The sequence below is a fragment of the Lissotriton vulgaris genome, chromosome 6 (assembly GCF_964263255.1).
Source record: "Lissotriton vulgaris chromosome 6, aLisVul1.2, whole genome shotgun sequence".
Taxonomy (NCBI): Eukaryota; Metazoa; Chordata; class Amphibia; order Caudata; family Salamandridae; genus Lissotriton; species Lissotriton vulgaris.
The window spans coordinates 892,010,327-892,036,922 of NC_141694.1; the positions used below are offsets into that span (position 1 = coordinate 892,010,327).

Consider the following 26,596-nt stretch of genomic DNA (forward strand, 5'->3'; position numbering starts at 1 on the left):
AGATTTAAACCTAAAAATGACTAGCCTAAATGTAAGGTTACAGTCTGCTTTTTTGCATTCATGTTTCTCTTTCAGGGTCAAATTACACAATGTTTTCTATTGTAAGATGCCGCAATGCTATTCCATTATTTCTTTTAAAAATATTCTGATGAACATTCATAAAAAAATTGCGATTCTGCTCTCATGCTTGCCTCGAAAAACCAAAATGGGCTCCGGTGTGTTTGTGTGTGTTATATACAGACGTACGTTTTAAATTGTACAATTCATTTTGCACAGAACCCATGCTTGACCTTTCTACAGAGCTTTTGGTGAATGGTTATTCTTTTCTTTATGAACTGCAGATGACATGTAACGTTTCTTGACTAGAAATTGTGATCAAAGTCCCAATTCATTGTAGAATATAAACATCAACAGTGTAGTTTTTCGGCAGAGCAACAGTATGATAAACTGCACTAATCAATTTATTCTCCCTATCTCAATTTACTTAGACTGGTCATTATAATCTTGAAACCTGCCTGAGTGTTGTGCTGCTGTCACTTGCCATGGTAATGGCTGGATCCGGAACTCTAAAAGCCCTCCAGCTTTGTCGCTTCATGCTCAAAAAGACTGGAGGTGAAATGAACTATGGATTTCATCTAGCCCATTCAATGGCTTTGGGACTGCTTTTCTTGGGAGGAGGCCGGTACGTATTACCCTTAATGGTATCTTCTAACATACTCCAGTTTATATAAACTAATTATGTGCTATTTATATTTTGTAATATTTTGCCTCTGGGGAATGAAACAAGTCAACAATGATGTACACAAAATGTATGGTAATGGACAAAGCACTAAATCTGTTCCCACCTCATCCCAAGATAGTGGCTACACCTAGAGGGTAATTCGTATCGAGAAGGAGTTTCTAACTGTATGGTTATGCTTCCCATGCCTCTACATTGTTGGTTTGAGACTCAATATATTGACGAGCCTGTGGGTTTAACTCTTGGAGGAACAACCCCACATGCCACGGAGTTTTTATCAAGTTTCGACCACCCCCATTCAGGAATAATCGTCCTGATGTACAGAACAGACTAAAAAACACAATGATTGTGGATCCCAACAACCCAGATGAAACCCTGTGACATCACATTATAGCAAGGAGCAGATCTCACCAGCAGTAGTCCTTATGATCATAAAACTGTGGTTGAGAATTAAATTTGTGTGTCCCCTCACCCTATGTTTGTGACCACATGGATCACCCCACCTGCCCCCGCCGATGAGACCAGTGGACACTATTTTCCTCAAGTATCGGGTAAGTAACTACACCACATAGATATGCTCATGTTTGTAATATGAGTGTTTTTGTGTGTGTGATTATCACTTTGAATGACTGACCAAAATCACATAGTAATAAAAAAAATATGGATTATTCTCAACAATGCAACTACAAGGAGGCGCGTGTAATTACCCCCCGCTTTTCCCGTTACAGGCAGCTTCAACAAGACAGATCTGTTCTTACCTTTATCATGGTCTGAGTCAGGACTGTGATGTGTAGGGATCCTATTAACCCTGATGAAGGTCCAACACCCTTCTGAGCTTTACAAAGAAAAATTGGGGGCAAAACATGTTAGTTGGAAGAGTTAGTGCTGAATAATATGCTATTCTATTCGGCAGATTTATAAAGCACATGGCTACACTACCAGGGCTTCCCAGCGCTGTCTGGACTAGCTAGAGTAGGAGTACCTAAGGGAACCTAAGGAAAATATGGGTTTTTAATTTCTTTCTGAAGCCCAGGAAATGGTCTTCCAATCCCAAGATGATGGGCAAAGAGTGCTAGAGTTTGGAAAAGAGAAGGAGTAGCCCCCACTTCTGGTTCTTCTAACTCTGGAAACAGTGAGAATGCTCCTGCTCACCTGCGTATATTATCTTAATCATGTCTGCTGTTATCTTTTAATAAAGAGATATTGTTTGGACTTTCACCAATGTAGTTTTGGTACTTAATCTGTGTCCCTTACCTATAGAGAACAAGCATTCTTTCCATTTCCCTAGTCTTCAGTCAAGACCACCTTGGTGGTATTATCCAACCAAGGTGGGACAGAATCGCCTGTGATGAAGCATCCCACAACAATGTCGGTGAGGTTTTCACTCAATTTTATACTCCTTGCATTAGGACTCACATTTTGAACTTATTTAGTGCTTTGTCCACTACTATACTTTTTCTGAATGCTTTATGGTGGCTTTAGAGGACTATGATAGTAGATGATTTCCTCTCTGGTTGTGATAGAGACAAGACAACAATCCCTTGCATGACAACACTATGCTAATGACTCTCACATTATGTTTCATTCCAAGGCAGTCCGATGATGGAACTCAGTAATTCTTTTTCATTCCTTGATTGAACTGATAGTTGGGGGATTAGGTGAATGTAATTGAATTTTAAATTGAGTTTCGTAATAATAGGCTTTGAGTCAGGGGGTACTTTGCTCAAGACACCAGAGACACCAGAGTTGCTGCAGCCCTTTCAGCGGAGTCGGGGTCATCAGGGTCAGCGCACCAGCCTGCCTCCCACCGCCGCTCTCTTTGTCATCCCGAGAGCGGCCGCCGAGCGGAGTGCAGGACTACATCACCCAGCACCCTTAGCGGCAGGAAGCCGCGCAGCACAACAGCGCGCCAGGAGGCGCATAAATTCCAGCGCGTCTCTCGGCAGAGCGGGGGTACTTTGCTCAAGACACCAGAGACACCAGAGTTGCCGCAGCCCTTTCAGCGGAGTCGGGGTCATCAGGGTCAGCGCACCAGCCTGCCTCCCGCCGCCGCTCTCTTTGTCATCCCGAGAGCAGCCGCCGAGCAGAGTACAGGACTACATCACCCAGCACCCTCAGCGGCAGGAAGCAGCGCAGCACAACAGCGCGCCAGGAGGCGCATAAATTCCAACGCGTCTCCCGGCAGAGCGGGGGTACTTTGCTCAAGACACCAGAGACACCAGAGTTTCCGCAGCCCTTTCAGCGGAGTCGGGGTCATCAGGGTCAGCGCACCAGCCTGCCTCCCGCCGCCTCTCTCTTTGTCATCCCGAGAGCGGCCGCCGAGCGGAGTGCAGGACTACATCACCCATCACAAAACACAGTTGCCCCTGACACCATAGATTACAAAATTATTTTTCTTACAGTAGTCCCTTTTATTGACTCTGTATGTATTCAAATGTTTTTACTTTTTCTTTCTTATATTCTTTTATCACATTTCCAATATTCTTCTTCACTTTACATATAATACATTAGCAATATTTACAACATTTATACTATACATTTGTATACATAAGATTTCTGTCTTTTTTTGTACATATAAAGGAACACAACTGTTTAATATACACAGTGTCCTACTGACTTTGAGATGTCAAGATATAACGTTTTCTTGATCCTATCCACATTAATCAGTGGTGGACCTAACTCTTGTGGTCAAAAGCAGTGTATCTTTTGATTTAGCTCTTCATATTTATAGCAGAAAAATTTCTTTTTCATGCCATCTGTTAGTCACAATATCTAACTTTTATTTACACTTTTCTTAAACTTTATGACCATTATATATCGCCAACGCGTTTCGACCTTGTCTTTGTGGGACCTGCACTTTTGTTTTTGTCAAGGTCTTCCTCAGGGCTGTGTTTACAATGTTGTAGAACAAGCTTCCAATGTATAAAAATAATAATAATTTCTAATTTCTAATTTAAAACATTTGTAGAGCGCAGCGTATACCATACGGTTTCTTGGCGCTAGTAGTTCGTTTGACACCTGAAGAAAATAAGACCAGTCTTGGGTAGGGAGGGGCATTATACAGGGAAGGCTTGTTTGAAGAGAAAGGTTTTTAAATCCTTGTGGAACGAGAGATAATGGGTAGAATAGCGGAGGTGATCAGGGAGGGAATTCCAAAAAGTGGGGGCAAGAGTGGCAAAGTTGGTTCCGCCCCATTTTTTACGTTTAAAACGTGGGGTTAGGAGGAGGGATTTGGAGGAAGATCGAAGCTCTCTAGAGGGGACGTATTCCTTTAGTAATGAGGCAATAAAGGCAGGGGCAGTGCCTTGTCGGGCCTGAAAGACCATACACCCGGTCTTAAACAGAGAACGTTCTTTAACCGGGAGCCAGTGAAGCTCTTTGAGGAGGGGTGTGGAATGGTGGTACCGTGGGAGACCATAGACCAGACGGGCCGCCTGGTTCTGAACCAACTGGAGTCTCCGCAGGCTATATAATGGGATGCCGTTGTAGATGGCATTAGCGTAATCTAGCCTCGAGATGACCAGTGCAGCCATGATCACCTTAAGTGCCTGTGGGGAAAAAAAACGGGAAACAGAGCGAATAGTGCGAAGGGTGAGAAAGCAGGAAGATACAATGGTGCTGATTTGTGAGTGGAGGGTGAGCTGGTTGTTGATTTTAACCCCCAATGTTTTAACTGTGGGTGACGGAGAGGGGGGGGGGACCTAGAGAGAGTGGCCAGAAATGAGAATTCCAGGGACTGGACGAACCACCGGTGAGAACCAGCTCGGATTTGTCCGGGTTCAATTTCAGCTGGTTGTGGTTCATCCAGTCCCTGATGAAGGTCATAGTCGACTGAAAATTAGAGACAGAAGAAGGGGAAGTAGACAGATCGAAGATGAGCTGGAGGTCATCCGCGTAATTGTACACGGTGACCTCCAGCTGCTGGAGAGCAAAGATAAGAGGGGAAATGTAAAGGTTAAACAACAAGGGGGAAAGAGAAGATCCCTGGGGGACACCACAAGTGACAGGGATAGGAGTGGACGTGAAGTCACCCGACCGAACCGCCTGGGTGCGGTCCCTCAGGAATGAGGACAGCCAGAGCAGGGCTGAGCCCTCGATTCCCGCCGCCCTGACACGGGACAATAAGATGGTATGGTCAACCGTGTCAAAGGCGGCGGAGAGATCGAGAAGCACCAGCGCCTGGTGTTTATTGTTGTCCATGCCCGTCCTGAGGGTGTCCAGTACCGACACCACGACTGATTCGGTCGAGTGTCTGGGGCGGAAGCCGGCCTGGCGGGAAGCCAACCCACCGTTAGCCTCTACGTGGGCGCTGAGGACCGCGGTGGCATGGCGTTCCAGCACCTTGCCCAGGTAGGGCAGCAGGGAGATAGGGCGGTAGTTGGCTGAGATGGTAGGGTCAGTGCCGGGTTTTTTCAAAATGGGCACTATAAAGGCTGTTTTGAGTGCCGGGGTCACTACTCCCTGAGCGAGAGAGTTGTTGAGAAAGGTGATGGGGGCTTCAGGGCAAGAGGAGTAAATATGTTGCAAGATACGAGCTGGACAAGTGTCTGCCGGAGAGCCCGACTTGACTTTGGGGAGTATCTCGCGGAATGAGGCCTCAGTGAGGGGAAGAATAGAGGTGAGGCGATTGAGGACGGAGAGGGAAGGGGGATCCACAAAAGTAGGTGAAGGGGGGGGGATATTAGCCTTGATGGTAATGATTTTGTCTGCAAAGTAGGTATTGAGCTGATCGCAAAATGATTGAGATGGAAGGATTTGCGAAGAAGCTCTGTCAGAGTAAGCCAAGTTGTTAACTATGCTGAATATCTCTCTGGATTTATTTTCCGCTGCCTCTATTTTTAAGGAAAAATAGGTGGTTTTAGCAGAGAGAATAGCAATTTTGTAAGTAGCAAGTGATTTGAGATAGAGGGTTTTTGCTGCGGAGGAATAGTTTCTTCTCCACTGTCTCTCCGCCTGTCGGGCCGATAGTTTTAACTCTTTTAGGTGGTCGTTAAACCATCTGTTGGAGTCCTTTTGTCGTCGGATGGAAATACGACGCAAGGGGGCCACAGTGTTACAGCCTGTAGTCAGCCAGGTGTTTATGGCAGTGGCTTGAGAATGGGAGGAGAGACCGGAGAGAGACGGGGTGGAATTACGGAGCAGGGAGGACAAAGAAGAAAGGTCAACTCTGTTCCAGTTCCGCGCCCAGGTGTTTCTGGCATGTGGAACTTTAGGTACAGAGTGGTGAGAGATAGAAATAATAATACATTGGCTTGTTTTAATAAAGGGCATTTTAAATTCAAGGAGCACCAAACTACATATTTCTATGTTATCGCCATTTGTATGTACATACCCGCCTTGATGGTGACGGTGGGTGCTGTTTCTATTTTCACCTGTGTGGTAAAGGTTTTTCATTTAGTATTTAAAAAGGTACTTGAATGAAGTTTGTGTTTTACAACAGTTAGAGGTCTTGAATACATAACTACATACCCTCGGTATCTCTTTACTCTTTGCCACGAGGGTATCGCGAGTTAGCTGCCGCCGTTCTTAAAAGACCCGTGGGCTGGTTCTCTTATTGGATTTCTGTAGGGAAAACACCATAAGGAAATCTTGGTAAATGTATTTTGTGGGTAGGGTGCCTCATACACGTTAAGCTCGATTGTCTTAAATGTGCGTTTCTGGAGTTGGTACCTCGGCTTTCCGTTTTGCTTAAATACGGAGGTCCCCTCTTAGTGTATAGGTCGGTTCATACCTCTTTTCTTTCTTTCGCTGCTTATTTTTGGCTCATTTCAACATCTGTTCTCTTTCTCGTCTTCCGCGTCTTCGTTACCGCTCGACTTCCGGGTTTGGCGTCTTGGGTCTACGTATGGCGTGTGACGTGTGTCTTTAGTCTTTGTTTCGTGCCACGTGATGTTTTGGGTATCTGGGATTTGTGGTTCCCGATCATGCTGACCGTTTTTACTAAAACATATTCTTACGTGGCACTATTAATTTAAAATTTGTCCTTTTAACTCATTGATGTATTTCTAGGTTTTGGGAATGTATCATGTGTTATGTCTCGCTTATATTTTTTGCTGAACTACATTGATCATTCGCTTCATCCTACTCCCGTAGTGTGGGTCCTCCATTGTCTGCTGGTTGGATTGACCTCTTATTGCTGAGTCTTGTCATTCAAGAAGAAATTTTTCATTGTTTGTGTAGTCATCCCACCTATATATTAGGTGCAGTTCGTCAGTTCAGACATCTCGTTCAGGCCGTTTTCCGTTGTTCCCAGATACAAAATAATTTTGGCTTCAAATTTCGACATGATGTTTTCAACGTTGTTCCCCACAATATGTTTCAGGACTGTCCATTTTATCTCTTTCTATGAGTGTCCCATCTCTATACAATGGGAGACCATTGGTGCATTAGGTGTTTTGCATTTAATTCGCGACCTGTGTTGTGTGATTCTTTTTCTTATTTGTTAGCTTGTTTTTCCTATATATGCTTTTGAGCATGGGCATACTACACAGTATATTACATTTTGCGTGTTGCAATTGGTGAATTCTTCGTGATAGATGCATTTTTTACCGTATTGGAATTTTGTCCCCTCTATTGTGTTGGCGCATGAGACGCAGTTTCCACATTTCTTATGTCCCTTCACAGGTGGTAATGCCAGCATAGACCTTAGTGATATGTCTTGTTTTTTTACAGCTATGTTTGCCCTCACAAGTTTGTCTTTAATGCTTGAGTTCTTTTTTAAGGCAAAAATAGGCAAATTTCTGAATTGTTCTAGACTTTTTACTGTATTCCAATTCTTTCTGATTATTTTCTGTATTTCGTTAGTCACACCAGAGAAAGTGGTAACACATACCAGCGGTGTATTAGTTTCTTTGCTTCTTGGAGTTAGAAGGGTCTCTCTTGGAGTATACCATGCCCTTTTCATGGCTTTTTTTAGAAGTTTCCTTGGGTAGCTTCTCTCTAACAGTTTTTCGAGGAGCACTGTGGCGTTGGCAAAGTAATCTTTTTTCATACAGTTGCGGCGTATTCTCATAAATTGGCTCAAGGGCAAATTTTCTCTTAGGTTTCTCTGATGAAAACTTCTAAAATGGAGGAATGTATTTCTATCTGTTTCTTTAGTGTATAAAGTCGTATATATATGACCACCCTCATGTTTAATTAGAAGATCCAAAAAATTCATCTGTTTTACTCTTGTTTGTGGTGAATTGGATGTCCTGGTTTCTATCGTTTACCCATCTTGTGAAACTTAGTAGTTGTTCTTCGGTGCCACGCCAAAGCATGAAAACGTCATCTATATAACGGTACCACATTTTAATGTGGCCGTCATATGGGTTGTTGTGGAAGATCCATCTTTCCTCGAACATTGCCATAAACATTATGGCCATTTCTGGAGCAAAAGGACACCCCATCGCGGTGCCCTTCACTTGGATGTATTTAGTGCCATTAAATGTAAAAAAGTTGTTTTTCAAGCATATTTCTGCAAGTTTTAGGAGATACTCCGTCGGTACATTGTGAGGGCGTTCTCTTTTTTCTAGAAAAACATTCATTACCTCTAGACCAGCTTCTTGTTGAATGTTCGAATACAGGCTCACAATGTCTAGTGTGACTAAAAATTCTTGTTCTTGTTCAAATGGATAATCTTCCAAAATTACAATTGCCTTCATGGTATCTTTAATGTAGCTTGTTGTCTCTGCAACCAATGGTTTCAAGAATGTATCCACATATTTTGCTGGACACTGTAATATAGAGTTCACACCTGATATTATAGGCCTTCCTGGGGGATTCCTTTGGTCCTTATGTATTTTGGGTAAGATGTACATTAACGGTGTCCTTGGGTTTTCGTTAATCATGAATTTGGCTTCTTTTTTTGATAGCCAACCTTCTTCTTCTCCTTTGTTTTTAAGTATCTCTAGTTTGGATTTGATTTTATTGTTCCAATCCTCATCTGTCTTCCGATAGTAGTGCTCATCACTCAGTTGTCGTATCACTTCTGCTTCATATTTTTCTCGTTGGAGTATTACTACTCCACCGCCTTTATCAGCAGGTTTAACAATAATTTTGTCATTCTTTTTTAGATTTTCTAGTGCCACTTTTTCTTGTTTTGGCATATTCCATTTTGTATAAATTCTTTATTCTCCAAATTTGACAGATCTCGCAGTACATTTTTCTCGAATTTCAACAGTTCAATTGGCATATTTGTAGTGTTTGGGAAGAAAGTGGACTGGTTCTTTAATCCGGAATAGTTTCTCTCTGTGTAATCGGGTCGATCCGCAAAGAAAAGTTTTAGTCTCATTTTTCTGAACAGTTGTATAATTTCTAGTTTGTTGAGTCCTATGTCCGGTTTAAATGTTGGAATGAATGAGTCCTTTTTGTAGCACACTTATTTCTTCTGGCGTGAGTTCGTGGTTGGATAGATTGTATATAGAGTTTTCTTCTCTTCTTACCAGCGGTAGACATTCCTTCTCGTGGTTATTTGTCCCTGAAATTGGTTGGATTGCGGATTGTACCATCTTGAGCCTCGCGCTCTGCCCCTGGGTCGGCGATTTCCTCTGTCTACAAAAGGTGCCGGCTGGTAGATTTGCCCCTGTTGGTTTGTGGCTACACTTGTCGAAGGGGTGCTGTCACTTGAACTATCCGACGAAGATGATGCGTCTGAGAAGGTCAAAAAGTGTTGTCTGCTTCTTCCTCCATATGTACGTAACACTCCTGTGTTTTGAGGTTGCTTGAAGAAATCTTTGTCTAGATAAGGATACGTCTTTTTTTCTGAAAAATTACTGATGTCTCTCTGAAGTTTTAATTTTTTAGCGTCTTCTGTATTTTTCTTAAAAACTTTGTTTTCTTTTTGTATTTTAAGAAGTAGTGCTTGTGCGTTCTCTATAGCTGTGTTGTTCAGCAGGGCTTCTTCTAATTCTTTAATTAAGTCAAGTTCTTTTAGACTCAAACGTTCTGCAGTTTTAATTGAATGAAACATCCAGTCTCTGGAGCACTTTGTTCGTATATGGCTAAAGCCATCAAGATATTCTGGTTGGTCTACAAAGATCACTGGAACATTCTTTATTTGCAGGCCGGCTGGTATCAGCCAGCACCCTGCACCCTTAGCGGCAGGAAGCCGTGCAGCACAACAGCGCGCCAGGAGGCGCATAAATTTCAGCGCGTCTCCCCGCGACGCAGGAGCGTGCGGGCAGTGCCGGGCGAAGCCCAGGCAAAGGGCGGGCCGTCTGTGGCCGTCCGGGGACGACAAGGGACGGGACGGGACACCAAACATCAATTAAAATGGGTAAGCGCAAGTTACAAACTTCCGATAATGCGGGTGGGGTGAAATCCAAAGTCCCACGTAATTCTAACAACCCTTCAAACATACTGTCCTACCTCACCTCTGCTGTGGGCAAACTAATCAAAGAAATTGCAACTACTGAACGAGAACTGGGACTTGAAACCTCTATAATTGAGCCATCTGAAGCCCCTTTAATTGAAAAACAGCCTATTCCTCTGGAGCCTGCGATTAGTATTAGGAACATAACTGACATCATACCTTCGCACACCACAGCTAGTCAAGAGGATGAAGAGGTCGTAAACATTCCTACCGATAAAATCCCTACTGGAGAGGCCACAAATGCAGGTATGAAACACGTAAAGAGGCAGACCAAAAAATCTAAAATGCCTACACCTTCTAACACAAAACAAGGACAATTTATATCTAGACATTTTGAAACTTCAATGAGAGACATGGTTGAGGTCATACTCACTGAAAAACTGGAAACAATATTGACTCAAATTTGCAGTGACATTACTGAAACATTAAGAGAGTGTGTATTAGAAATCTTGAAAAAATGTGAACGTATAAACACATTCCTGGCCTCAAATGACCATTCTCCCATTATTGACAACACCAAGTTGACCAAAAAACCACGAACCCAGCCTACTGTAATAAAGGGGTCTTTAAATGTCTGTACTCCACCGACAGATTTGAACCCACCGCATTCCCCAATGCTACATAGTGGGATAATATCTACAGGCCAGGCCAAGGGTCCTGAGGACAGGGGGAAGTCTAGTGCTCCCGATAGTTCACACCCTCACCAAGAGAACCTTGTAGCTGAGAGAGCACACTAAGAACAGGGATGTGGAATATAAACGTACCATGCATCTACCCCCAGAGGCCACACCATATGTGGCTATTTTAGTAAATGTACCCCCCTCTTAAAGAAGGAGAGGTAGAGACACATGAAACCCTGCTAAGAAACATCAAGGTTTGGTGCGACGAAAACTGCACGGGGGGTAAAAATCTCTCTTCCAGCATAAATATGGGGAGACTGGTGAGTTGGGTGGGAAATACCCCAAAAAACCTTAAGGGAGATTGTCTCATTGTGAACTTTAATAGACCACATGTAGCATCCCGGCTATTCTGGGATGCAACGGACACGCTCATACAAGAGGGAGAGATAAGAGCACTACCACTTGGATTCTTTTATCCTCGACCACAATCACACAGGAGGAGCTCACAAGAGATTGGGCGAACAGTACTAGCAAGAAACCCAGAAATTGTACCACCACCCTTAAACAGCTGGGCCACTAAAAAATCTGGACTGCTCCCAAAAGTAGGTTACTATAACAGTACCGCAATAAATGAGGGCATTGCCACGTCAAATAGATTTACACCTTTATCCCAATTGGGGGATATTGATTGACTAACACAAGAAGGTCCATCTAACTCGCCCACACGCCCCATAGTACACCAGGAAAAAAGGAAGCCCCCTGTTAAGCGTATGAGCAGGAATATTGCAGGATTACGCTCCAAGAGGGATAATAAATAGTCGCGTTGCAAGAAACATGGGACAGGGAGTGCAATTTTTGGGTGGATGGGTTTACATCTTACTCTGTAGCTTCATGTACATCCAAACCAGGAAGGGATAAAGGAGGACTGATGTTTTTAATTTCGATTAATATACTAGGTATAGTGAAAGAGCTTAATACCACCTGTCCTAACATCTTAGCCATAGAAGTTCTAATGCCAAATAATAATAAAGTGGTATATATTAACTTCTATAATGCAATACAGGGAGACTACCCAAATGAGCACATCTATTCACTAATAATTTTTTTATCTACATACAAAGAAGTTCAAACCACTTTTTTCTCTGTCATCCTAATGGGTGATTTCAACGTCCACTTATGCGACTTAAATTGTCAGTATTTAGATGTAGATTACCCGGCCCACTCAAGTTACCAGCATTTCGAACACTCAGCAAAGGGATCTGCCCTGGAGAAACTACTCACAGAGGTAGACCTGTTCGAACCTGGGTTTGCGGACATAAAGGACCGGGTACCAACATATAATGCAAGGGAAAGCGAAACCATTATAGATGATATGTTTCTATCGCCTGCATTATTAAGCTCTGTTTTATTTTATAATGCCATTCAATCCACGTTTAGTGACCATAACCCAGTGGTCCTGGAATTGGTCAATACTACACTTTCTTTTAACAAAATAGAGGTCCCTAAAGTAATCACTGAAGTTCTGGCCAAGGGCCACGGGAGGAGATTAAAATGGAACAAAATTATACCTGAGGAGTTCCTATCTACAATTAAATCTAAGGTGGGGAATGAAATTAACAGTTTCAGAGACCCACTCAGATTTGGGGGTGATGTAATAACTTCCTTTGAAACGATCTTTCAACAGGTCTCATTAGAACTCACGGTGAAGCGACCACAGAAACCCAATCAGGTGCATAGATGGTTTGACCAGAACTGCACTAAAATACATAGTGAGCTCCTGCAAGCTCTATATAAGAAGCCTAGAGATAAGAGCAAGGTCTCCTCCTTAAGGAGATTATACAAAACTACACTACAAACTCGGAAAAATGAACTAAAACAAGAGGCTTGGGACTCACTATTCGACAAAGCTACCCTAAGGAATAGTTCCAAATTCTGGACCATAGTAAATTCTCCCTTGTTCAACGGGATGGAAAATGCCCCGCTAGAAGTTAATATTACAGAACGGGAATGGTTAAACCACTTTGAGAATGTATACGGGAGCAATTTGGAACTTGACATTTACGAGACACACTCCAAAGAAATAGTGGGGCCCGTACAGAGTATTTCTATCAAAGAGGTACAGTTAGCAATAGCTGAAACATCTGTTCAGAAAGCACCAGGACCAGATGGGGTACCGTCCGATATGTATAAAGCCAACCCTGAGCTTTGGTCTATAATACTTACTAATGTCTTTAACCTAGCAGCAAATTCTACCCCGGCCACCTTCCCTAAGACCTGGTCCCGTTCTATTATAATACCAATATTTAAGAAGGGACAAAGGGGGGACCCAAGATGTTATCGTCCTATTTCTTTGATTGGCTCATCAATCAAAATACTAGGAAAAGTAATCTGGCCAGGATAAATGCTTGGGCAGCAGATAAAGACATCCTATGTGATGCCCAATATGGGTTTAGAGTGGGAAGAGGCACGGAAGATCAATGCCTAAACCTACATCTAATAATCAACAAATACACAGTAGCATCAAAAGGCTCAATCTTCCTGGCATTTATGGACCTATCCACAGCCTTTGACTTAGTCAACAGGTCAGAGCTGTGGAAGATGCTCCTGGAGCTGGGATTAGACCAGGCTCTGGTGAACTTTCTAGCTGAGCTACATAGGGACCTGTCTGCATCAATTAGAATGACGCAAGGGGGAAAATGCACTGCTAAATTTAAATTCGGCAGAGGGGTGCGTCAAGGTTGTATACTGGCCCCAATGTTGTTCACACTTTACATCAACTTCCTGGAAAAGGTCTTGGCAACTGTAACATCAGATATTCCGCGTATGGGAGGAACGCCCATCCCTGTACTCCTATACGCGGACAACACAGTACTGTTGGCAAGAACACCTAACGCCTTACAAAGATTGCTTGATTCATTTGGGGAGTTTATGGATAAACTGGACTTGGTGGTCAACACAGACAAATCCCACGTCATGTCTCTAGGGAAAAGTAGAAAGCATTTTAAAACAGTTTCCTGTAATGACAGTACAATAACTAAGGTTAGAGTCTTCACCTACTTAGGAGTGGTGTTTGATGATGTAGGATCCTGGGCCCCCCAATTACTAAATAAAGCAGCTGCCATAAGAAGATCAACATCTGCTATTCTTGGCTTTGCTAAGAGATTGGGAGGCAAACCGGGGGAAGCAATCTTGTCTACTTACAAAGCAAAATCTGTGGCCATAGCTAGGTATGGGGCCGCAATATGGAGCTATAAGGACACAACCCCCATACAGAGGGAGGAAAATACATTTCTGCGGGCTCTTCTGGGTCTCCCCCATTTAACTGCCAGTTTTGCTGTACATCGTGAGCTAGGGATGGGACATATCTCAGATTATCTGAATATGGCACCTATCCTGCAATGGATTAGAACATGGATAAATCCCGCCCTGACTCTGAATCACAAGATTATTAAGGATTGTATGGCTTTAGATAAAGTGGCAGAAATAAAATGGTTGTTTTATATCAAATCCATATCTAACTATCTTGGGCGCCCAGAAATCTTTTCCAACCCAGAAAGTCTAATTAAAGCTGATATTAACTGGGTAAAAAACAATTTCATAAAAATTAGGGAATTGGATCGCGAAGCAACAAAACTTTGTAAACCGACAGTGAGGGCTCATTATCTATTGATATTGACAATGTCTATTCAACCTTACCTGACAATTGTCACCAATCCCTTCCATCGATGGCTGTTAACCAAATTCCGTTTTAACCAATTGCATGTGTTACTGGGAAACTACAGAGAGTGGAGTAAACCAGAGGAAGCCGCCCCCTGTAAATGTGACTATCATTCATACCAGGACACGATGCACTTTGTGTTTTTCTGTTCTTTTTATACAGAGGGAAGGAAAAGGTTTATTACGCCACTGCTGAAAAACAGGGGTTTCATACAAGTAAAACCTGCTTTATTATATCTACAGCTGATGGAATCCTTTGCTGTTATGTTTGGGGTAGCAAATTTCATTGTAACATCTATTCGTAACAAAAAAGCTAGGCAACTAGAGGAAACATATTGTGAGTAAAAGTAATTCTCAATGTCTGAAGAAATTTTAAAGATTTAATTGAATAGACAATTGATTATGAACCCCTGGTTATTAAATGCTGACTTGTAGATAGTGTGTATATTTTGTATGATATTCTGGAAATCTATGCACTTGACGAACTCTGTGAGTTATGTACATGAATTGTATATTATGTAAATATTATTTATTTTTGTAACTGGGATTTTAATATGTGATTAAATAGCATACTTTTATGATTTTAAATAATCAAATAAAGTGGTTTTTGAATTGAATTGAGTCAGGACTGATAATTGGGGGGATTGGGTAGTAAATTAATTCTCGGATAGGTTTGAATGTGGTTTTTTAGGTCTCGCCTGTCGATGCGCATCGAGCAAGCGAGACTATGGGGGCTTATCCACTCTTTGTCCAACTTGCAAGGAATCGTGGCGATTCCTTGCAGTGCCCGTGACTTTTAAGCTCAATGCGCATGCGCATTGAGCTTAAAAGCGCGTGCACATCAGTTCCCTCATCCGCACTTCTCCTCCCCCCTCCCCTGCCCGCCGTGTCGCATTTCTCCTCCCCCCTCCCCTTATCTGTCTTCCCTTCGTCTGTTCCCTCTCCCCGCTCCGCCCCCTCCCCTGCCCATCTGGTGAGCACTCTATACTTTTTTTTAACTTTGTCCAGACATGGCTGCACCCTTCTTCTCAGTATACCTTTGGGTGAGGACCCTATGCTTTCTTTGACCTTTGTCCAAGACTCTTGTGTTCCCTTCTCCTCGGTAGCTGGATTTAATTCAAGTTATCTCATCACTCGTTATGAGCCTTCTTTGCCACCCAATGCATAACCTTTTATTTTATTTTTGTACGTTATTTCATTATTTTAATTTTTACTTCTTTTGCGTTGTTGCCTTTCTGTGGGGAAGTGTCTGACACCTCGTGCTAAGGGCATTACTCCAGGTACATAGCATCATCTCAACATGGCGGCACTTTTCAACCTTTACAGAGGTCTCTCGGAGGGCGCCATCTTTTCCTTTGACGTATTTCAACATGGCGGCCGCTGTTGCCTGAGCTCGATCGTCGGTGTGCTCACTATACGTTATTGACATACCGGAAGTAGCTTGGCTCCCGACAGGCCGTTCCACGGAAACTGTTTCTCGGCCCCACCTCAGACTGCGTGTGACTCCCGTGGAAATACCGTTTCCGTTACTGCCAACGTGACCTGTTTCCGTCCCAGCTCGCTTGCCACAACTCACCCTTGTTTTCGCCTCTGGCCGTTCCTGGCTGCTGTCGGCATCCCGTGCGGCCCGTGCCCAGACGCACCTTCCACCTGAGAACATTTTTAATACAGGTAACGCCTGCTATATACCTGTCATGTTCTATTTCTCATTCAGGCGATTGTTTAACTATTTTGACTTACCTAGCCTATACCCTTTATTTTAGAATCCGTTTACGTCTCTGCCGCTGCATTGGAGTTGCGCCTTGTTCCTACTTCCCACGGTAAGACCCTGATAATATTTTAACACTGCTGAGCCATGCCTCTGTCACTCTCCCCTGGGACACACTTTTCCCACGGTGAGGTCTGCCCCCCCCCCCCCCCCCCACCCCACCCCACCCCGCACCCTGGCTCCTTGCACTTGGTTCCCTGTCTCCTTTGACCCTATGCTCTCATGAGTACGTAACCCTACCTCACCAGGCTGCTTCCTGATATTTCCATCAAGCCTCTCGAAGGGCTGCACGGACATATCTGTACTTTGCACACTATCCATCCTCCTGATGATATGTTCGCATATTTTCTCATGACCTTGGCTGCCACGGAGCACCGAGACGTGTGAACGCACGAGCGTCTCACAGCTCCCCCTCTTTGTACCTGTGACAGAGCTGCTACCTCAGCCCCCCTTTCCACGCTTCCGGCCCCACCCACGCCCTTTGTTTTGCTTCCCTCCACCCTACCCTCTATGTTGCTTCCTCTCACTCACCTGTGGCACCATGTTCCTTTTGTCAAACCAGCTGTGCTCCCCCGTGTTGCTTCCACTCCCTGTGTTGCTTCTTGCCTCCCCATCCCCTGATGTTACTTCTGCACCCCTTGCTCCCCCCACCCGCTTTAAAAAATACCTTGCACGTTTTTTTCTGTTTAGGTACAGTTGTAACCTGGATCTGGGATTATATACCGCAGGCTAAAGCATTGGCAAAGCTAATAGGTTACCAACGCTTGACATATTACCTTTGCCAATGTTTCTTTACTGAGATCAGGTGCAGAATAGACTGCGCCGTGTGCAGAAGAGGAAAAGTCTCGGGTATCAGCCGTTACCATTGTTCATTCTTAATCTACGTCCATTTGTCCAAGGCTCCCTCAGCTCACCTGTGATTCCCTATTAGCAATCACCTTTCCCTTGGCCCTGAGACCACACCAGGAATGCATGGCCTGCCCCTGTCATCAATGGAGTTTCACAGGAGCAGCACTTGCCCTTCGTCCTTTACTTCAGTGCTTTCATGAACTCTGACCCATAGCCTCCCATAGGCACCCAGGTGCTCAGACAGTATTAGTTTCATAGTGTAACAGTAGGCAATGCCATTAGAAGGATTTTTGTTTAGATAGGTATTGCAAAGGGTCACTATAGGTATAATGAATACAACTTTCAAAGACATATTGTCCAGAGCTGCCAGGTTTCCCAGGTCCAGGTCCTCACCCTCACTCACCCTCAACTCCTCACCCTCACTCACCCTCACTCACCCTCACCCTCACCCTCACTCACCCTCACCCTCACTCACCCTCACCCACACTCACCCTCCCTCAACCCCTCACCCTCACTCACCCTCAACCCCTCACCCTCACCCTCAAACCTTCACCCTCAACCCCTCACTCACCCTCACTCTCACTCACCCTCACTCAGCCTCAACTACTCTCACTCACCCTCAACCCCTCACCCTCACTCACCCTCACCCTCACTCACCCTCAACACCTCACTCACCCTCACCCTCACTCACCCTCAACACCTCACCCTCAACCTCAACCCCTCACCCTCACTCACCCTCACCCTCACTCACCCTCACTCTCACTCACCCTCAACCCCTCACCCTCACTCACCCTCACTCACCCTCAACCCCTCACCCTCACCCTCACTCACCCTCACCCACCCTCACCCTCACTCACCCTCAACCCCTCACCCTCACACAGTGCAATAGGTCTCAGACCATTTCAGTTAGAGCTTTAAGAAATGTTTATGGCTTTTTTTATTTGTAATTCTTTAGCATTGGCTACAGGAAACAAAAATGCTAAACATTTACAAAAAAAACCCATAAACAATTCTAAAAGCACTAACTCTAATGGTGCGAGACCTATTGCATTTCCAATGCTTGTTTTCATTATTAGGGTGCTTGTCTTTTTTTGTTAGCTCTTATCCATTCTCTGGTTATGGAATGGATAATTCAGAACTTTTTGTTGACTAATTGTGTCCAGAGCATCACTTTTCTTTGGCAAATGGACATACGTTTGTTACTTATCAATTGCTGCGCGAGTACTGTAATTAGCTAGATCCAAGATAGAGCCAATGTTTTACAAGGCTATGCATCTCTAGCCCATGCTTTTTGCAAAGAGTAGGACTGCATGGACTGAGTGTCTAGTTTTCCAATGGTGTGTTATCGACCTCTTGGAGGCTGGGAATACTCAAATGATGTCCTCATGTGCCAGCTACATCCTGCATATGTCCCTCCTCCTGTTACCCCACCTTTACCCTTGAACTCATGTTCTTATTCAACTTTAACCACCCTTTTAGCATTTGCACAAAAGCTAGGTAAGAGGTCACCAACCGAAATGATTAAAATATATCAAGCAAGTGCATTAGCGTAGCATGTTATGGAGCCGGGGTTTGGGGTCACCCCAATGTGGACGCCCTTCAGAAAGTTGAGAACAGCTTTTTGAGATATTTGCTTGCAGTTCCTCAGAGCTCTTCGACCTACTGTTGCCACTTAGAATTGGGGATGGTATATATATATCAGACACTATTAAACTCCAACCAATTCTTTTATGGCATCGTGTTTGGTCGTCCTTACAGTGCGAACTGTCCCGAAGTCTTCTACGCGATTGCCGTTTGCCTGAAAATGTGCACAAGATCAGTTGGTTTGCCTATGTTAAAAAATTCTTCTATGACCTAGGCCTAGAAAAATATTTCCATTTTCCGTTAACTATTTCGGAGTTATCTAGGAAAGAATTAAAAAAGCTATGCATATCACATTTAGAGCAGTTACGACTTACTATTGAGATCGGAAAATGTTCAGTGCAGCACATTTTATCTATCCAGACCAACTTCACAGTGCAGCCTTATTTAACCTACAAGCTGAACTCTTATGAGAAATGTTTACTGACCCGTTTCAGGTTTAATATCTTCGATCGTTTGGTGACTTTTCCACAACCAAACGATTGGTCCAAGAACCTTTCTGTCTGCCCTTGTGACAATGTATCTTCTCAGTCTCTGATTCATATAGTTTTATTTTGCAAATTTTACAAAGACCCAAGGAAACGATGGATCGTACTGATTCTAAAATTGTTGGGATTGCTTAGCTGTCGCCCTGCATTTCTCGCTCTCCAATTTCTGGAAGCTGAAACTTACGCTAAAAACATTGCCTGTTTTCCTAAAGTTTTGTGTCAACCATCGATCAAATCTTGGTTAAATCCATGTCTGGTCAAATTATCTTAAAAAATTCTGTATTAAATTATAATTGATCTGTTTAGATCTTTTTATTGTATTTTAAATTCGCCCCTCCGAAATATTTGTGGAATTTTTGTAATGTGATGACTTAAATATATTGCTTGTATATGTACTTTTATGGTTTTATATGAAATTTTGGAAACCAAATAAAGAAATTTGATTGATTGATTGAGTATATAGATCTTTGTGATAAAGGCACATATTTTTTACTTACTTATTTTCCACCTCCCCCCTTTTTCTCTGCCTCTCCCTCTCCACCTCCTCCTCCTTTCTCCATGCTGTGACCTCCTCTATCTCTCTGCTCCACTGTCCCATCCTCACTGTGCATCAACTTCTTCTTGACACATCACCCTTCTGTCTCCAGCTCACCCTTCTCTTCCCACCTCACATCCTTCTTTCCAGCTCACCCTCTCTTACTCCACCATCCCATCCTCTCACTGTGCATCAACTTCCTCTCTCGCCACCTCACCTTCTCTCCCTGCCTCCCCCTCCCCCTTCTCTCCCTGTCTCCCCTGCTCTCACTCTCTGCCCCGTCCTGTCTTTCCAATCAACCCTTCTTCCTTTCACTCTTTCCTCTTGCTCACTAGCCCCCTGTGTCTCACTCCCCTCTCCCTCCCTTTCCCACTCCTACCGATCACTCTCCTTTCTTTGCTTCGCCTTCTCTCTACACCTCACCGTCTGTCAGCATCACCTTCACTGCTGTTACATGGGGTAGGGATTGTGTGTATGTAAAGGAAGCTTGATCTGCTACCGTACAAGCGTGTGTGACTATATGTGTGTGGGTGGGCCGGTGTGCATCATGGGACCTCGCACTCCTGCTGCCCGGACATGTTCTTCATTGGGAGAACTCAACATTTGAAAAGAGGCAGCACAGAGGCCTGGATTATGTAGAGCGCACTTAAGAGCAGGCACAACATCTACAATATGCTGTATGCATTTTAAAGAGATAGTACCGAACTGTGCAGTTTTTTAAAGGTGTGCATAGTGCCTACAGCTGCACCTTTACTCCAAACCCAAGTGCTAACAATTGGAAGGGCAAACAAAGTAGACATAGTAAACATCAAATGTGGTCCTCCTTCTACCCGTAGCTGTCCTCTGTAACAAGAGTACAGCTCCTCAGGTTGCCTGGACGTCCTGGTGGGTCGGTTTTCTCAAAGAGAGGGAGAGGATGTGGCCTAACGGCTAGGGCGGTTGACCTCAAATCTGGGGAACCGGGATAGAGTCTCTGCAAGGACGCACAACATCCTGTGATTCTGAGCAAATCACTTAATCTCCCCGCGCCTAACAAAAATGAATGTGTCCTCCAGTAACACAACTGGTGCTCATGTAAAGCGCTCGGATACCAGATGCCTTCGGGTCAAGTTTGCGCTATATAAAACTCCATAAATAAAATAAATAAATAACGGCTAGCCGCAGGATTACTGCTCAGCAGGTTGTTGGTATGCTTTTTGGGTCTTCCTCTGACCATGGTTCAGAGAGTGACCCTGCATCTGAGGCAGAGGAGAGAGAGGAATATTCAGGCAGTAAGTTTCTCTCCACACGGAATCATTGGATAATGAAGCTACTCTCAGTGCGGGTGAAGCTACTCTTAGTGTGGATGAAGTGCCTGTATTAGAGGAGGCCATTGATGTGCCGATAGTGCGGCAAGAGGCATCTGGGCTGCAGCCTGGGGCTGCAAGACTTCACGTTGATATAGTGCGGCAAGAGGCATCTGGGCTGCAGCCTGGGGCTGCAAGGCTTCCAGTTGGAAGTGATGACCTCTGGGTTGCTCCAGGAATGGTGCAGCCGGCATTTCCAGACTTTTTTGGTGTTCCAGGGTGTAGAGTGAATACAGAATTTTTTTTATGCTAAATTCTTTTCAGTTGTTTATGGACGATGTATTTTTGGCAGAGATTGTTGAGCGGACTAATTTGTATGCCAAACAGATTTTGAAGGACAACAGTGCCAGCCTTAGGCCCCACTCTAGAGCTACCCGGTTGACTCTCACAAATCTAGAAGAGATGAAGAAGTTCTTGGGTTTAACTTTTTGGATGGGCTTGCAATTCACAAGAAATAAAATAATTAACAATAAAACACGCTATGTCACTACCAAAAGGGGGGCAGAATACACATTAAAAAAAATGTCCACTGGTACCGACCCTTGCCCAATGGGTCGCTTCTATTATTATTATTTTTTTAATCCCTGGTTCTAGTGGGCTTTTCTACCCCACCTGGGGCCAGAAACGCCAAAAAATGCAGGCGATCTATTGCCAGGGGAGGCAGAAAAGTCTTAAAAATGATTTAGGCCCATAAAGAAGCAACCCTTGCCCAAGGTGTCGCTTCCGTTTTAATTTTTAAAACCTCCCTGGCTCTAGTGGGCTTTTCTGTGCCCCCTGAGGGCAGAAAGGCCAAATAAACAGACCGATCTGCCCCCAGGAGGGGGCAGAAAATACTTTAAAAAAATATGTCCCCTCGCTTCAATTTTAATTTTTAAAACCTCTCTGGCTCTAGTGGGTTTTTCTGTCCCCACTGTGCCAGAAATGCCAAATAATGTGGACGATCTGGCCGCAGGGGGGGTAAGAAAATTCTTAACATTATTTATACCCCTACGAAAGCGACCGTTGCCCAAGGGATCACTTCCTTTAAAGAAAAAACACATCCCTGGTGGGGGGGGGGGGGGGGGGGGGGGGGGGGGTGGCAGCGGAAACTCTTCTGCTTCCATTCCTGCTTGGGGGTGCAGATGGGCTGCCCTTGGGGGAAGCACCAGCGCTTCTCCCATGGGTGGGTGCCATGATGGAGTGGTTTTGTCATCAGCACACGCCGACCGTGGCTCATGACGGAACCGCTCAGTCATGATCACCGATGGGGTTGAAGGAGTTGGCTCTGACAGTGAAACACTATCCCACACAATCAAAAATAATGTAAACATTGTTTAGGTCTAATCTGCAGGCCTTGTGTTAAAATCTCCACAATATTGACCTTTCTCCTTCAGAGAATAACATCCGTTCCATCAGTTCTGATTGTGCTGTGATTTGTATAAATAGTCAAAATTGTATTGTTGAGGCATAACATCCAGTATGTTCTTCCCCCCAGGTATTCTTTGAGTACTTCTAATGCTTCAGTTGCTGCTCTACTCTGTGCACTTTATCCTCATTTCCCCGTGCACAGTACAGACAACAGGTACGTTTTAAATCAAATAATACTATACCTTGGTGTAAATAACATTTCTTTACAGCACATATATAAGCATATCAAATAAAGTATAATGAGATTGATTTATGTTCTATAGCAATGGGCATTAGATGTTTTCAGTACAATTAATTAGGTAGCCACCGTTTTGTAGCTGTTACCCTTTTTCAGATAGACCTCTAACTGTAGATTCCTCACCTTTGAATTCTCCTCAGGCATCAGACTGGACCTGGAAGATCTTCAAGAGTGCCTCTGTGCACGTCGTTTTGGTTGTGCTGACATCTGTTTCATTCTTTCTGCACTAACAGATGTGGATCCAGAGCTACTCCTCACCTCTTGTTTCAAATTTTCAAATTCCAGTGTGCAATTGTATTATGTCACCTCTCAAATCCACAGGATTTAAACCGAGTGGGGAATTTCGCAAACAGATATTTAGGACTGACCAATGTAGGGTTTGCCTGTGGTGCCTAGGATCAGATCATGACTCCAAGGCCTCCAGTATTTGTGCCCTTATGCATCCCAAGGCCATTTTGGATCGAAAAGCTAAGCCCTTTGTGGCAAAGTACTTATGAACTCCCACTGGGATCGGTTGAGGTCAAAAGGTAGGTCCCGTTCCTAAGGTTGTTCTTGTGATTGGTCTTCTTCATGTTCAAAGTCCTCACAGAAATTGAAAAAGAAGCACAAGAGATCCAAGCGGGAATCTGCCCTGTACTTATTCACTCGTACCTTCAGAAAAAGAGGCAAGGGCGTCATAGTGCCTCCAGGTGATGCTCCCGAAGTCGGTCCATTTCAGAATCCATTCCAAACTGGATCGTCTGGGTCCATCAGCAATCCTGCAGCAGATAGAGACATTTTACAATACTATGCTGCATCTTTTTGGCACATTAACGAATCCCTCTGGCTTTGCCTTCAAGCCCCAAGAAGCCCAGGGGCCTCCCATCAGGGTTTCTGCGAGCGGGTCCACTGTCAGTGGCAGTTGTGCCCTTTGGATCCACCCATGGTTCCGACTTTGGTACAAGTTCCCTGCCTGGCAAAACGAACTGCACCGGAATGCGATCTGCCGATGTCGGCACCATCGACTCCAGATGACGACAGCCAACCCGTATAGTGTCTAATGCAGAGACAGTGGCACCTTGACCACGACCGCATGCTACATTGTCTGAACAGCAGCCCCTCTACCTCCATTCTGATTTGGACATAGTACCTCCACCTTCCGGTAAGGCTCAGGTCCTTTAAGACCTTTTTGTAACGGATTTAGACAATGGGAGTATGATGTTCGGGGGGTGAATGCTCAACCATACTTGGAGGATAAATAGTCCAACGATCTACAGAATTCCAATGTTCTGGATGCCTCCCCAGGCACTGGTCAAGTTTTTCTACCAGGACCTGCCGCTGAATATGGTGCCTTCTTCGCTGTGATTTTGCAAAGGGTGGCAAAGGCCCTAGATCTCCACCTTCCCACTCGAGAGGTCAAAATTAATGTCCTGACACAGATGTTCCAAGCTGGCCAGATGAGTTCTGATCCTCTTTTACCGTTTAATGAGGCCCTTACTGATACACTCTTGGGCACCTGGGCCAACCCTTGTTGAGGTCCACCTGTGCATCGCCAGATTGTCAGACTTTATCATCCTGCTCCAAGAAACTCTGCCATTCTCTCCCAGCACCTCACTCCTGAAAGCCTTGTTTTATGGGCTTCCGCTACTAGAGCGAACCCGGAGTCTTTTCCCCTACTCCCCTTGACAGGGAACTGAAGAGAATAGAAACCTTCGACAAGAAGGCTTTCTCCTCCCCAAGTTTGTTCAGTGAATGGCAGGGACCTCTTAGGCTATTATTCTCATGCATTATGGGTCATCCTTTCCCTGGCCAAGAGGATTGGCCACAATGCAGCAAAGTTCACCATCTACTTCAGACTGGACACCACAGGCTCCCTCAGGAGGGCTGTTGGTACTGACATGGTTGTCCAGAGACAAGCTTGTATGCAGTTAACTGGCTTTTTGGGAGACATTCAGGCCATACTTTTGGATACGCTATTCTGTGACACCCTATTGTTTGGTGATAAACTGGATGTGTCGCTGGAGTGCTTCATGGGTTGCAGGGCCCTCCAGCATACTTTTTGGGTCTTTCTTCCCCACCTTTCGCATCAGCAGTTTCAACCTGATACCTCCAGAGCCCATTAGGGCGCGTCAATCACCGCAATCTTTAAGTTGTCTGCATTGCTGAGGACAAATGTGACTGCGGACAGCCCTGTCTTCCACTGCCCCTGCTGCCACTTGTCCCAAACCTCTTTAGAGCGCCATTGGCAGTACACAGCCAACCTGCTGGCAGCAGGATATTTTCAGTCAAGGTGGCAGCAGATAATATCAGACAAGCGGGTCCTACAACTTGTTCGGCAGGGTACAGGATTGCTGTTCCTTGAAAACTCACAGCACTTTCCACCAACGTTAGGATGGCTGACAGAGGACCATCTGTGTCTCTTATGTTTATATGTTTGCCCCTTCTCCGTTTCATATACCGTAGTAGGACTTACATTTAGTCTTGTCATTCTTCATATGTGCGCTCTTCTCTTTGGCGTCTTTCTCTTAAGAGAGTATTTCTTCTTGCAATAACTTCAGCTCGACATGTGAGCGAGTTATAGGCTCTGTCAACCCACCTTACACCACTTTCTACCTATAAAAGCTGGTTCACCGGGCTTGAGCACCCTTCCTTCCAAAGGTAGTGACTCCTTTAATTTATTTTAAGAACATCACTCTTCTTACCTTCTTTGCTCCACCTCACTCTTCTGCAATGAATGAAAGGCTTTACCAGTTGGGTCCGAAAAGATAACTCATCTTCAACATCCATTGTACCAGAGATTATGTTGAATGTGGGATACTGCTTTCCATTAACATCTGCTATGTACTGGCCAAGAAGCATCCTGCTGAGGGCCTGCATGCTCCCTCTACTAGAGTCAAAGCTGCTACCACTGCCATGACTTGCGTGGTGTTGAGAAGGGTCCTTTTCCTGCTTAGTCTTTCAGGGCTTTTTGGTCTGAGCTATTTCATAGACCCAACACCAGGCCCTGTGGCTTGGGAATGTATCCAAAAGGTAAAGAACCTTCAGTTCGAAGTCTCAATCAGAAGTTACTTCCCGCCAGTAATGCTCTTTTTTATTGAGACTCTATCTAATTGCACCAACCCTTCTGCCTTGCTATTCCGTGAACTTATCTATTTTCTTAAAAAGATACCAATTTAGCAATCTGCACAGTAGTTTCGACTGATCTGATTAGCTCCGCATCTCAGCATGGAAGTCTCAAGAAGGTAACTTATATCTGCGCACATGAGTGGTGTCTATATATGGCTGGGCATGTCGCAACCGGCGTGAAGGGACGTTGGTGCAGTATCAGTGGCACCACCTTCTGCCATGCAGAGCTACTCCTGAAGAATTTCCGGAACCAGTTTTATGCCTGTGGGAGTATTCAAAAGGTGAGAAAGCTATGGTAGGGAAGTCTCTACCAGAACGAGTGTTACCAAAAGTAAATATCTTGTTCTTCTTTTTCCTTTTTGAAAGGATTTTTGATTTATTGTATTATTTTCACATTTTGGTGTCTAGTGGCCCAACCACTAGAGAGAAGAGTCATAATGCACTGGTGTTCGATGCACTAGGAATAGGAAGCACAAAAATGACAAGCCTGATCAATTTACATTTCCTCCCACTTGCAGAATAGTACTGCTAGGTAATTAGCCTCTTCATCTTCCGCATTGCCTTTCTCTCTTTGATGGCTTATGTCTGCTAGATGGAGATCGTTTTAAGTCTGGTTCAAAGGTTTGGGTGTTTCCACTCTACCTGCTTTGTGCTTATTCTCACAGTTGTGCCCAGTGTTCTAATGGCTAATCTGTGAAGACCTTGTTTGTGTATGTTGTTCTCGACCTGTGCATAATGTCCTCCTCATTGCTTAGAAGAATTGTTATTTTTTCCAAGTTCTTTAATCGTTG

At 44.3% G+C, this 26,596-nt stretch overlaps 1 protein-coding gene across 1 annotated transcript in view; it reads left to right on the top strand.

The window, feature by feature from the left end:
* ANAPC1 (anaphase promoting complex subunit 1) overlaps positions 1-26,596 on the top strand; it is a 763,513-nt gene that overhangs the window by 571,484 nt on the left and 165,433 nt on the right. Inside the window, exons 37-38 of the mRNA XM_086926883.1 lie at positions 489-682; positions 22,530-22,616. Of these exons, the coding sequence (XP_086783009.1) occupies positions 489-682; positions 22,530-22,616 (281 nt within the window). The remainder of the gene's footprint in view (positions 1-488; positions 683-22,529; positions 22,617-26,596) is intronic.